The sequence below is a fragment of the Adelges cooleyi genome, unplaced genomic scaffold, assembly GCF_023614345.1.
Source record: "Adelges cooleyi isolate 19-005CV unplaced genomic scaffold, UGA_ACOO_1.1 ACOO_flye_CR_arks_rails_tigmint_CR_PRNA_25, whole genome shotgun sequence".
NCBI lineage: Eukaryota > Metazoa > Arthropoda > Insecta > Hemiptera > Adelgidae > Adelges > Adelges cooleyi.
In genome coordinates, this window is record NW_026095915.1 from 786,641 (window position 1) to 799,475 (window position 12,835).

General features: G+C 28.6%; 2 protein-coding genes across 5 annotated transcripts; both read right to left on the minus strand.

Annotated features, from left to right (window-relative positions):
• Nucleotides 1-819: 819 nt before the first annotated feature.
• LOC126837506 (uncharacterized) lies at nt 820-6,102 on the minus strand. Of its 3 annotated transcripts, none has more exons than XM_050571424.1 (11): nt 5,987-6,102; nt 5,360-5,426; nt 5,243-5,272; nt 5,142-5,171; nt 3,661-3,714; nt 2,239-2,268; nt 2,130-2,153; nt 1,919-1,969; nt 1,600-1,626; nt 1,245-1,337; nt 820-1,184 (listed from the first exon to the last, which is right to left on the minus strand). In XM_050571424.1, the coding sequence occupies exons 2-11, from the start codon at nt 5,418-5,420 to the stop codon at nt 943-945; spliced, it is 642 nt and encodes a 213-aa protein (XP_050427381.1). In that variant the 5' UTR covers nt 5,421-5,426; nt 5,987-6,102; the 3' UTR covers nt 820-942. The 3 variants fall into 3 exon arrangements, with proteins under 3 accessions (XP_050427381.1, XP_050427380.1, XP_050427382.1); XM_050571423.1 differs by having other exon boundaries at nt 5,958-6,102; XM_050571425.1 differs by having other exon boundaries at nt 5,954-6,102.
• Nucleotides 6,103-6,526: 424 nt separating this feature from the next.
• LOC126837504 (uncharacterized) lies at nt 6,527-11,830 on the minus strand. 2 transcript variants are annotated; one of them, XM_050571421.1, is made up of 11 exons: nt 11,709-11,830; nt 11,556-11,623; nt 11,436-11,465; nt 11,337-11,366; nt 11,018-11,071; nt 10,815-10,844; nt 10,695-10,718; nt 10,502-10,552; nt 8,350-8,376; nt 7,895-7,987; nt 6,527-6,927 (listed from the first exon to the last, which is right to left on the minus strand). In XM_050571421.1, the coding sequence occupies exons 2-11, from the start codon at nt 11,614-11,616 to the stop codon at nt 6,668-6,670; spliced, it is 660 nt and encodes a 219-aa protein (XP_050427378.1). In that variant the 5' UTR covers nt 11,617-11,623; nt 11,709-11,830; the 3' UTR covers nt 6,527-6,667. The 2 variants fall into 2 exon arrangements, with proteins under 2 accessions (XP_050427378.1, XP_050427379.1); XM_050571422.1 differs by having other exon boundaries at nt 11,705-11,830.
• Between the last annotated feature and the right edge of the window lie 1,005 nt (nt 11,831-12,835).

Sequence of the window (12,835 nt, forward strand, 5' to 3'; positions counted from 1 at the left end):
AAATAACGTATCTACTTATTGTGTTTACCTGACCAAAACGGAAAACCTAACTCAACCTTAACAACGACGCTAATGTGAAAATATAACTGCCAAACGGACACTTGAACACGTCGACGTGAAATGAAGAAAAATATTGAAAAAACATGCAGCTAGCAAAGCAGCTTAATAATTTATTGATGCAAGCCAAGACAGCATTTCCCTACCCTATTTCTACACACGCTACCATTAATTATTTGTATAACTTTGAACCAATTCTCTTATAATAATTCAAGACGACCTAGAAATGCACCTACCTATTAGGTGCTTACGTTCATAGCCTCAAATATTGCAATAATTATTAACAGGGCAACTGTTCTTTCGTATTGCATGTCAGCGCATTATGTTATTGATCGTTATAATATTATACGACTAAAATAATGATATAGCAATAAGTTCTAATTGTTTTTTTAAAAAATTTTGTAGTGTTCTAAAGAAAAATTGTGTCTCCAACATTTAAATTAAAATTAAATCTTATACTGGTACTGTGTTGGAGAAAACAATAGATTTTACTTACATATATTACTTACTAGTTGAAAATTACTAACGTTTATAGCCACTAACTGTTGATGTACACGATGATGCCAATAGAACAAAATAACGCTATTTTGTTCGTTCGTCACATCTGGTACATCGCGTTTGTAGTTAAAAAAAAATATTGAAAGTTAAAAGTGATACATGAGTATCAAAACTTAATAGCGTCATTTTGCATAGATCTTCCCCACATTACAGAAAGCAGATATCTTCATGCACTATGTGTTTGTTTAACGGTAATCAAAACTGTTTATCATTGAATAAATAACATTTATTGACAATCCTGATATTGGTGAGATATGCAAAAACTATTTAAATATAATAACAATAGTGTTATAAAATAAATTATCTATAACACATTTCTACACCGAATTATTGTATCTGATCAGCAAGTGGCTGAGTGAGCAAATTGTTGGACTTTATTTCCCAAATTTGGTCATTGATGTATCTGTATCTGATGTCAGCAGTGTTATTAGTACCGAGTGTACAAATATCATAACGAAAACTAGCCATCACTACAGGTGAACTTGGGTGTTGTACACTTCTGAACAATCCTAACAATTTACACAGATTTCGAAGACCGAATTTCGTAAAATATGGATCCTTTTCATTTCCTTAAAAAAAAAACCAAATTTAGCTCATTCATTAATTTATGGATCTGTACGGATATTTACTTATTACAGCACTGAGTACAGTTTTTATAGCTTCTGTAGTTATTCTTCTTCTTGCACTCCCTAGTTCTTCGAGAGTAACGTCTTGATATTCGGCTTCAAAACAAATACACACAAAAATATAAAATAAATAAGTTGCTTTTGGTAAAATTGCATAACATTTTAATACGTTTAGGTTAGGTATCTAAAACTAAGTTTACTGGCTTTTTTTAAATATAGTCTAATAGCCTATCTAACATTTTCAACAGTATTCTTAATGAATGATTCCTAATGTGTCTTGGAAACAAAACTAGTAGAAAACTTAGACTAACCAAAGGCAGCCTCAAAAAAAATATTTATATAATGTGATTGTGCTTACCTTCGTTTATCGCGGGTACTATGATAGCTGTAACCAAAAATATAAAATAAATCTACTGTTAAACAAATAACTGTCTAAACATAATATTGTTATTATCCATAACAGTCATTCTAATATCGAGTACATATTTTAGAGTTTGGACAAATTAATAAACGTTAATTAAAAAAAAAAAATGGTCGAATTGAACTAAGGTTTGTAAGACTATCAATACTTTAAGATAAAAATCATAAAGGATTATTACTTTGGTAAAATGTTGATATTTAATTTAATCAAATTTAATAATAATTATTTGTATAAAAAATGTAAACTTTATATTTACCTACGATAGCCTTTATTTCTCCACGCATAAGGAGCTGGTTCCCTAAATTTACTGAAATTAAAAACAAAATAATTTTGTATTGTAAGTACATATTTTTTTACGATAGAAATGATTATGTAGGTAAGTATACGATTGTTCTCAATATAAATGAATCATTTACTAAGAAAAAAAAAATATACTTATAAAATATATAACATAGTAAGATTATTACGATTTCCGGAAGAGTCTTCAAATTCTGAAATAAGAATAAGAACATTTAAATTCAATAAATAATACTAAACACAACAGTTACGCTGACATATTTCCATAAAATGTATTACCCGGTACTGCCAACATTAAAGATATTTTCTCTAAAAAGTAAAATCAACACAACATTATACAGTATTAGAGCATATAGATTAGAGATAATGGACTAAAAAAAAGAGATTAAAGATAAGAGATGAGAGATAAAAATAGAGTGTTAATGAATTAGAGACATAAAATTAGATAGAAAAAATTGATCAAATGATAGATTAGAAAAAAGAGATAAAAATAGAGATGATAGATAAAATATAAGAGATTAGAGATAAATATAGAGACAATGTATTAGAGATAAGATATTAGGGATAAGAGACTAGATATAAAAATAGAGATAATGTATAAGAGACAAATTTTTATTTTTATTAAATAGTAATTGTGGGATGGTTAATGTAAAAAAAAAAAGTTTATAGGTTGCTTTTCTCCGAGTTATTGATCTCACAGTGATAATCATATCCGCATTGAATGTTTGTCACCCATTATCATTATATTAGTATATTATTATTATTTTGTCTCTACAGGGTGATTCTTTTATCATTGACCAGTCAATCTCTCACTGGGTTTAATTAATAATTGCATTTTTTTTTTCTAATGTGTTTGTAAAAGTGATCTCAATTTTTCGAATTGTTTTTTGTTTCCCCCCCTCCAACTTAGTTTTTTTGATAGCAACTTCTGAAACTTAAACAGTAACGTACATATTTGATTAACTTTTTAAATTTAAAATAATTTACTAAAATTTTTGACTGGTCGATAACCAGTTTCGGATAACTATTTTTGAAGTTATTGAAGTTTCAAGTTTAGGGCAGGAAGAAAGGTGGAGTGTGGTTTTATTTAATTTTTTATTAGTTGTCCGAAACTGGTTATCGACCAGTCAACATTTTTTAGTACATTATTCTCAGTATAAAAAGTTAATAAAATATATACCTACGCTACCATTTAAGTTTCAAATGTTGCCATAAAAAAAACTTGGGAGGGTGGTAAAAACAAAAATAAATTGTGAAAATTGAAATCACGATTTATGAAAAAAAAAAAAAAATTTAATTATTAATTAAACCGAGTAAGATATTGGTTCATGATAAAATAATCACCCTGTATATAGTTTTATTTTATTTTATTTGAATGCCAACTCTCAACTCCAACACAAGCATAAGCTTAAATGAGTGGAATATTTATATTTTTTGTATGTAATATTTGTTTTTGTGTATGTATGTAGATGTATTAAAAATATTAGAGATACTAGATTAGAGATAAATGAGAAGAGTTAATTAGAGATTAGAGATAAGAAAAGTACCAAAAATGTCCAGGGTCTTTCACTTGAATTTAAAGACGCTACATGTGCCTTTGTGTCCGCTAATACTGGTAGTTTTTTTTTTAGATACTTACACCTCCTAGTATGCTATATCATTGAATTTTGATTTATTTGTTTTATAATAAATTATAATTACCCATCGTGTATTTTCCATTGACAACGGTGTTTCTTATTATGTCCGGCATTCGATCTAGAATAATCATATAGTGGTTAAACTACAACAAACTTGAGCATTTTTTTTTAAATTAAAAAAAATCCCCTTTCACAAAGATAAATACACCCTTAACAGGAATTCTTCATTTTGAATAAGACAATACATTTCTTTTATAATAATAGCAATTTTCGAGACACATTTCTATTGCCTTACTGATATTAAATTAAAAAAGTTTTTTAGCCGAGTCTGCAACCACGAAAGAGCATTTTCATGTCTCGTGAAATACCGAACAAATTTAAATTAGTTGTAAAATTATAATTTAAAAAAAAAATTACATGGAGCTTCCAGCATAAGCCAAGGAGATTAAAAAATTATGTACAATCAAATTTCTGGCTAAAATTGTAGTGTTTATTATCTGGCTTAAAACAATTCATAGAGAAATTGGGCCCTTAAACTGTTTTGAATTTATTATTTAGTTCTAATTTGAACGTTGAACGTACAACATATCTCTTATCTCAAATCAGATAACAGCGTAACAGATTAACATTCGAAATAAATCCGAAATGGTCATTCCGATAATTGTCTTTCGTCGTCGCTTCGTTGTTTTTGTTACATTGCGGCGCGTAACAGCGTAACGCTTTTTTGGTAACACTTTTTTTCGGTTATTTACCGGCTAAATCTCACCCTTATCTCCCACCCCCTATTCCACTCCCGTCCTCAACCCTTTCGCTTTTTTGACATTTTCATGTCTTAGCTCTGGCACATAACCGAAAAAAGCGTTACCATAAAAGCGTTACCAAAAGAGCGTAACGAAAAAAGCGAAAGGGTTGGGGACGAGAGATAGGGGTGGAATAGGGGGTAGGAGATAAGGGTGGGAATTAGCCGGGACATAACCGAAAAAAAGTGTTACCAAAAAAAGCGTTACGCTGTTACGCTGTTACGCGCCCAAAGGTACCAAAGGGATCCATTTCGAATGTCAATCTGTTACGCTGTTATCTGATATGAGATAAGAGATATGTCGTACGTTCAACGTTCAAATTAGAACTAAATGGTAAATTCAAAATAGTTTAATTCTCTATGTTAAGTTATTTTTGGCCAGATAATAAACACTACAATTTTAGCCAGAAACTTGATTGTACATAATTTTTTAATCTCCTCGGCCTAATGTATTCGGTACTTCAACGAGACATGAAAATGCTCTTTCGTGGTTGCAGACTCGGCTGAAAAACTGTCTTTTTCGGTTTTTCTTTACGCTCTTTTGGTAACGCTTTTTTTGGTAACACTTTTTTTCGGTTATTTGCCATAGCTAATTCCACCCCTTTCCCATACCCACCTCATCTTCAACCCTTTCGCTTTTTTCGTTACGCTCTTTTGGTAACGCTTTTATGGTAACGCTCTTTTCGGTTATGTGCCAGAGCTAAGACATGAAAATGTCAAAAAACAGATCATATGCAATCTTTTACCTTCTGCATCGGCACGCTCAATTAATTTGTCTGTAATAAATCATATAAAAACATTATAATTAAAAAATTTATTTTGTATGGAAAAAAGAACGTTGACTGACTTGTTATGATAACTTGTCTCGTATATTCGTCTGTTCAAAACAAAAGTTAATTATTTAGGTTTTTTTATACATTTTTAATACCTCGTGTGGAAGATATTGTAAAAATAAAATATTCACCTATAACTGCTACCATTACATTAACCATGGCAAACGGTATTAAAATACATAAAAATCTCATTTTTATCTGCAAATAATACAAAATATTCATTTTTTTTTTTTATTAGACAAGGTCACTATTTCATTAGCTTCAGTGCATGGCTAAGATTCTACAATGCATTTTTTTTTTGTTTATTTAATTTTTGTAACTTAATCCACTATATTTTAAAAATTGGGAAAATTCTAAGGCTATTAAAAAACTGTAACGATAAAACAATTTTGCTGTTTTTTTTCTCAAAATTAAGAATTACATTATTTTAAAAATAGAAAAAAAAAATGCAAATTTGTATGGTGTTTTTTTGTTTGGTCCTGTTTCAAAAAAAAAAAAACAAAAAGGATATCTAGAGTTGCCTCTAAAACATAAACAATTATGGCCCTATAAAATTCTTTATACCTTTTAACATACAATTAGAATACATGCATTTAAACACTTAAATTTCAATGAAGTGTGATAGATATTTTTACTTTTATCCTTTTAATGAAATTAACCTCGCAGTCAAAAAGTTATTGCAGGCAGATCAAAAAATATGAAAATGAAAAATTACAAAATCGTACTTACAATATTCCAAGTTTTGTAGCGTTACTCACTTAAATAATTTTTGAGATGAAAGAGGTCAATTTGATCAGTTTGTCAAGAGAACTGTCTTAAAGTAATTTTCTTGTAACTCGTGTATATGCTTTTATGGCAACCGAATTAGTAAAACCTAAGTACGGTTTGCAGAGTGTCTATGTTAAATTATCTACTTATCTGTTTTTTTTTATTATGCTTACATATTTGCAATACGCTGACGCATTGTTTAGACTATTTTATTTTTTATACTGTTTTTGTGTAAATATCACTCAATAAAAACCATTAAATTAGTTTAAAAATGGATACAACGATTAATTGCAAAAGTTAAACAAATAAAAGATATAATAAAAGACGGTTGAAAAACCGGTCGTATTTTTTTTTTTTTTGGTTTTTCCAGGTGGGAGGAGTTGACTTTTTTAATTTTGATCCATATATTGGTCTATCAAGCATAAACACACAAAAAAAAAAAATCTAAGCCATCTTCTGTGACTTATAGTTATGACTCATTCGCTGTAACTAGTGTTTTCTCTCTCTGTTCAAAAACTAGTAAGCAGATATCTATTAAAAACTGTTTATTAATAACCATAGATAAAATTTATCGACAACTCGGACGAGTTAGTGAGGTATTGCGAAAATTATTTAAACATAATAACAATAGTACTGTACAATAAGTTATCCTTAAAAATGTCCGGTCCGAATTATTGTATCTGATCAGAAAGTGGCTGAAGTAGCAAACCGTTGCATTTTATTTCCCAAATTTTGTCCTCAATGTATCTGTATCTTATGTCAACACCGTTTCTAAAAACTATTGTACAAGTACCGAGACGCATATTAGCATTCACTGCGAATGTACTTGGCCGTAATGCACTTCTGAACAGTCCTAATAAACGACACAAATTTCGACGTCCGAATAACTGGATGTTTGGGTTGTTTCTATTGTTTGGATCGTTATCAATTCCTTGAGAAAAAAAAATCACCAATTTTAGCTCATTTGTTAATAGTTTTCTTAATTTTCAATGAATACATAAATTATATACGAGCATTTATATAATGTTGAAATAATAATTAATATTCTATATACCAGGAAGTACCTATGTCGCAATATGTTGTTTATCTTTATAATACAAATACTTAGCAAACAGGAAAATGTTACGGGGCTCGTTCCAACTGTAAACTTTATTTATACCATATTATGTGTGTGTCCAATACTTCACAGCCTACAGCCGTTGGAAACCCCACCATTCTTTTTGGGACACCCTGTGTAATCTATTATTGTAATTACTATACATATGTATATTTGACAATAGTTATTTGTTATTAATGTTATTCATTCAAATACTAATTCCACTCGCTTTCACTCTTTCACATGTTATACGGTAAATGTTAATTTCATCAAATAGTTCGTGGAAATATAAAGACAATTTATTAGATTTGACTGTCAGTCGACAATTTTTTTAATTGGGGCAACACGGCTGAACATCTTTTACAGTGGACTGTCACATTAGGCTACCCGATACCGCTCGCCTCCCAATATGATCAGCGTGTAATCCAATACAGGTGGCTGGGGAGATAACGGACACAAGGGACAAATAAATACACTAAAAACACACATTATTATCTTTTAAATAATTTAGAATATCGAAATTGAATGTTGCACTCGTCGGTTTCTGTAATTTGTATCTTCTGTTAAAAATAGTTTAATAGTAGGCAAGAGAGAAATGCCCCTCCCCCCCAAAAAAAAAGAACAAGAAATAATAAAGAATGCAGCGTATGAACCCATTTTATTTAATTTTTGAGTTTTTGTGTCTACAACCTTCTCTTATGGCATTGCATACCTCGAGCAAATCCAGGTAAACCAGCTTGTATACATATATATATATATATATAACAAAAAAATTGTATAAATAATATACATGGATATTTACTTATTACATCACGGATTAAAGTTTTCACAGCTTCTAAAGTTATACGTCTTCTTGCATTCCCTAAATCTTGGAGAGTAACGTTTTCATACTCGGCTTAAAAACAAATGAATTACCACAAAAATAAATAAGTTTCTTTCGATAGAACTGCATAAAATGTTAATAAGTTGTAAATTTTAAAAACGACCGGTCCTTAGCACATAAAAAGGTAAATTATTGAGCCAAAAATTAAAAAAATCTTTTCTTCTAAAATGCCAAATAAATGTCCATAGTTTCCAACTTAAAAGTGCGTTATAACATTATTAAAAATAGTCTAACTAGTGTATAAGTTGTACTGATTATTTCCTAAACACAATATTAATAGACCAAACAGCAGCCTAACCGCAGGGGTCGTTTTTTGCCCCATTTTGTTCGACCAAACACTATCTCTAAAAAAAATCAAATATGATTGTGATTACCTTCGACTATCTCAGGTGTTCTGAGCGCTATAACCAAAAATATAAAACATCAAATAAACATTGAGTCTATCTATACATCTGTATAAATTTACTAACACTAGCGTTAAGTATTAAGTGTGACATCATTTGTAAGGCAAACGTATTAAAATTAAACATAAATTTATCAATTTATTTCCACTATTAATACCAGCAGAGACAAGGTTATACTTGTCAACTGGAAACCCTAGTATTGACAATCCAAACAGACTCTTTTACCGCAATTGGTCCAGAGGTCTATTCAATACTACTTATCTTAACTGAATTACTTATGTGCAGGTGGTTCTACTGAGAACCTCCTCCCCGCTGCCACAGTGGTCTGAGAATGAAATTTAGGAGGCAAAAATAGGCCATTAAAAATGTTCAAAAAATCAATTTTTTTTTTCTAGGATCTCATTAGTATATGATTACTAGTGTAAATATAAAATTTCAACTTAATAACATTTTTTGAACTGGAGTTATAGCTAAGTGAACTAAACACATATTGTTTTTTCTGTTATTTTGAAAATAAAAATGCTGATAATTAATTAATTTTTTTTGGCTATTAAAATATGTAAAATAAAAAAAAAAAATGCTTGATTATTAAGTAACATATAAAGATTATAAAATAAAAAAAATATATTTTTTTTAAATTTAAGTCCCTAACCGGTTATGAATCATAAAAAAAATCAAACTTTTTTTTTTTTTTTTCAAAGACTTCAGCTAAAATTTACTCAATTTTACCCTAAACCCAATATATGCATTTTATAGAAGAAGTTCTCAGCTATAAGAATATATAATTTTTTATTGCGTCCCGTTGCATCTCCAACGCACAAAAATCGTATTGCCATAAGAAATGGTGTTTTTTTAAAATTTTTTTTAATTAAATTAAATATAAAGTTATATTGAGAAATCAAGTATTTCATTTAATCAGACATTTTATGAAATATAAGTTAAATATATATTAGTTTTGGTTTAAATGCTTATATTTATATCCGAAAATTAATCCTTTAGTGTAACATATTCGTCGTTGTTAATTATAATTAATGCAAGAACGTCATTAGAAAATTCCTCGGTTTTTTTCTTGGCAAATTTCTCAGCGATGATTTATATGGATCAGATGAAACTAGTAATATATTAAAGTGATCTTCATTGGTGTGTTTTTTACAGACTTTCCGTGTATGGTGTTCTCAAATATTTGTATAGCCCTTATTCCTGGCCTCTGATATTTACTGATTACCCCCTCAAACAATCCATCACGTCTAGTACTTGTAAATAAAAATTTTACATATTTTGTTATTGTATATTTATTTAATTGTATTTAATTGTATACAGATAATTAATTTTCTACACAAATTTTAAATTAAAAAAAAACACCATTTCTTATGACAATATGATTTTTGTGCGTTGGAGATGCAACGGGACGCAATAAAAAATTATATATTCTTATAGCTGAGAACTTCTTCTATAAAATGCATATATTGGGTTTAGGGTAAAATTGAGTAAATTTTAGCTGAAGTCTTTGAAAAAAAAAAAAAAAAGTTTGATTTTTTTTATGATTCATAACCGGTTAGGGACTTAAATTAAAAAAAAATATATATTTTTTATTTTATAATCTTTATATGTTACTTAATAATCAAGCATTTTATTTTTTTTATTTTACATATTTTAATAGCCAAAAAAAATTAATTAATTATCAGCATTTTTATTTTCAAAATAACAGAAAAAACAATATGTGTTTAGTTCACTTGGCTATAACTCCAGTTCAAAAAATGTTATTAAGTTGAAATTTTATATTTACACTAGTAATCATATACTAATGAGATCCTAAAAAAAAAAAATTGATTTTTTGAACATTTTTAATGGCCTATTTTTGCCACCTAAATTTCATTCTCAGACCACTGTGCGCTGTTCAGATACTGTTTTGATATTTTCTCAAATTTATTGATTATACTCATAGTAAATAGTCTTATGAACGTTAATTTAAAAAATAAATGGTCTATTTGAACTAAGTTTTGTAAGATTATCAAAAATTTAATCGAAAAATATAACGGGTAATTGCTTTGTTATAATTTTGAGAATTTATTTAATCAAATTAAATAAATGTTTCTATAAAAATTTTAAAATTTATATTTACCCAACAGAGCTCTTATTTCTCCTCGCATATCGAGCTGGCGATATATGTTTACTATAATTCGAAACAAAATACATTTCAATGTAAGTATAACATTTATTATGGCAGAAAATCAACAATATGTATGTATATGAAAACTCTGTGTAAAATATTATAAATATCAAATATATATATATATATATATAAAGATTATTACGATTTCCATGCGAGTCTCTAGTTTCTGAAATTAGAACATGAACATATTATTTTATACTTAATGAATATCGATAAACAGCTATGTTGACATATTTTCATGAATAATTAAGAAATGTATTACCCGGTGATGATATCATTAGTGCCATTTTCTCTGAAATTGACACAACATAACAGTATTGTTTTACGACATTAAATTACATTTTGTATCGTTTAATAAATAAGATGGCGGAAGGCAAGTAAAAAAAACCCATATGGGTTGTAAATTCGGAAAACATTTTCTTTGGATTTATTGTATTATTTTATTTATAATTTAATTATGATCACCCATCGTGTAGCTTCCCTCGACAATTATGTTTCTTATTATTTCCGGCATTCGAGCTAGAATAATAGCAATACTTGACGTTATACATAATATAGTTAATAGATAAGTAAAATTGAAAAAAACAAATTTAATCACAAAAAACACCACACCCTTAACAGAAATTTTTCATTTTGAATAAGACATTTCTCTTATAGTAATAGCAATTTTCGAGACACATTTCTATTGCCTTACTGATATTAAGTTAAAAAACAGACCATATGCAATCCCCTTAACCGACATTCCATTTGGAAAAAATACCCATTCATTTTAAACATATTTTACCTGCAGCATCGGCACGCTCAATTAATTTGTCTGTAATAAATCATATAAAAACAGTATAACTTAAACATTTGTTTTGTTAGGAAAAAAATGTTTACTGACTTGTTATGATAACCTGTCTCGCAAAATCGTCTGTCAAAACGAAAGTTAAATATTTAGATTTCTTTTTTATACATTAATTGTACTGACACGTGGAAGATGGTGTAAAAATGAAATAATCACCTAATACTGCTACCATTACATTGACCATGGCAAACGGTATTAAAATACATAAAATTCTCATTTTTTAACTGCAAATAATACAAAATATTCAATATTTTCATAATAGACAAGGCCACTATTTAATATAAATACTAATTAGAAAAACATACTTACAATATTCCAAGTTTTATAGCCTTAAATTATTATTGGAATGAAAAAGGCCAATTTGATCAGCAGCTTGTCAAGCGAATTGTATTAAACTGTTTTCTCGTGACGCGTTGATATTATGCTTTTATGATAACCGAAACAGTGAAGTCTAAGTATAGTGTGCACAGTTCCTTTGTTAAACTATTTACTTAGATGTTTTTTTTTTTTTTTTAATATGCTCACATATTTACATTACACTGATGCGGTGTTTAGACTCCACTATAGTTGGATATTTTTGTGTAAATATTATTTGTGAAAACAATAAAAAAAAACATTAAATTAGTTTAAAAATGGATACAACTTGCAAAAGTTAAATTAATACAAAAGACACACAATTTCAACGCTTTCGGTCAGTCGACTTCAGTCAGACCACTTGTAACTCGTAACACTAATTTTTACATTTTAAACGTTTAACCGTTTGATGATTGTTTGTTTACAGGGTGATTGTTTTAACGCTCTACAATGGTTAACTGTTAAAATAAATGCAATTTTCTAGTGTTTCTTACGGTGCAGTATTAAAAAGTTTATCTTTTTCAGTATTTTCTAGAGCTTTGTCAACTCGTGTGAAACTCAAATGGCAACGTTTATACATATATTTTTGGTAATTTGCTAGTTGGCATCTAAAATTTGGCTCATAATTGTACTCAGACAGGCTAGTATAATATTGGTTCGACAAAAGCTGTATTAGTAATATGCACATAATTGTTTGCGTTATTAACACGTGCACGTTGTGTGCGAGGACAGCACAAGCTCGACATAATATAATATTAAGCATTAAATCCCATCGATTTGTACTAGAAAATGTGAAAAAGATTCGTACAAAAAATAATTATTTAACGTCGCCTTATGTCGAAGTACATAATTATTAAAATTAATGCAATTTATAAAAGTCGAGTATGTATTTATCATAAGAGCGCTCAGAAGCCAAACCGATTGACTCCAAAAAATTAATTTTTTCAGTACCGGCAGTTAAAAGTTATTTGAGACAATGTATGTAAGTACAATTGCCAATGTACTCAGCGCACTCCAGTGGTGAAAAAATTCAACTATGGAGTTATTTATCTTGGCCGCTGAAAATTATTCACTTTTTTAAT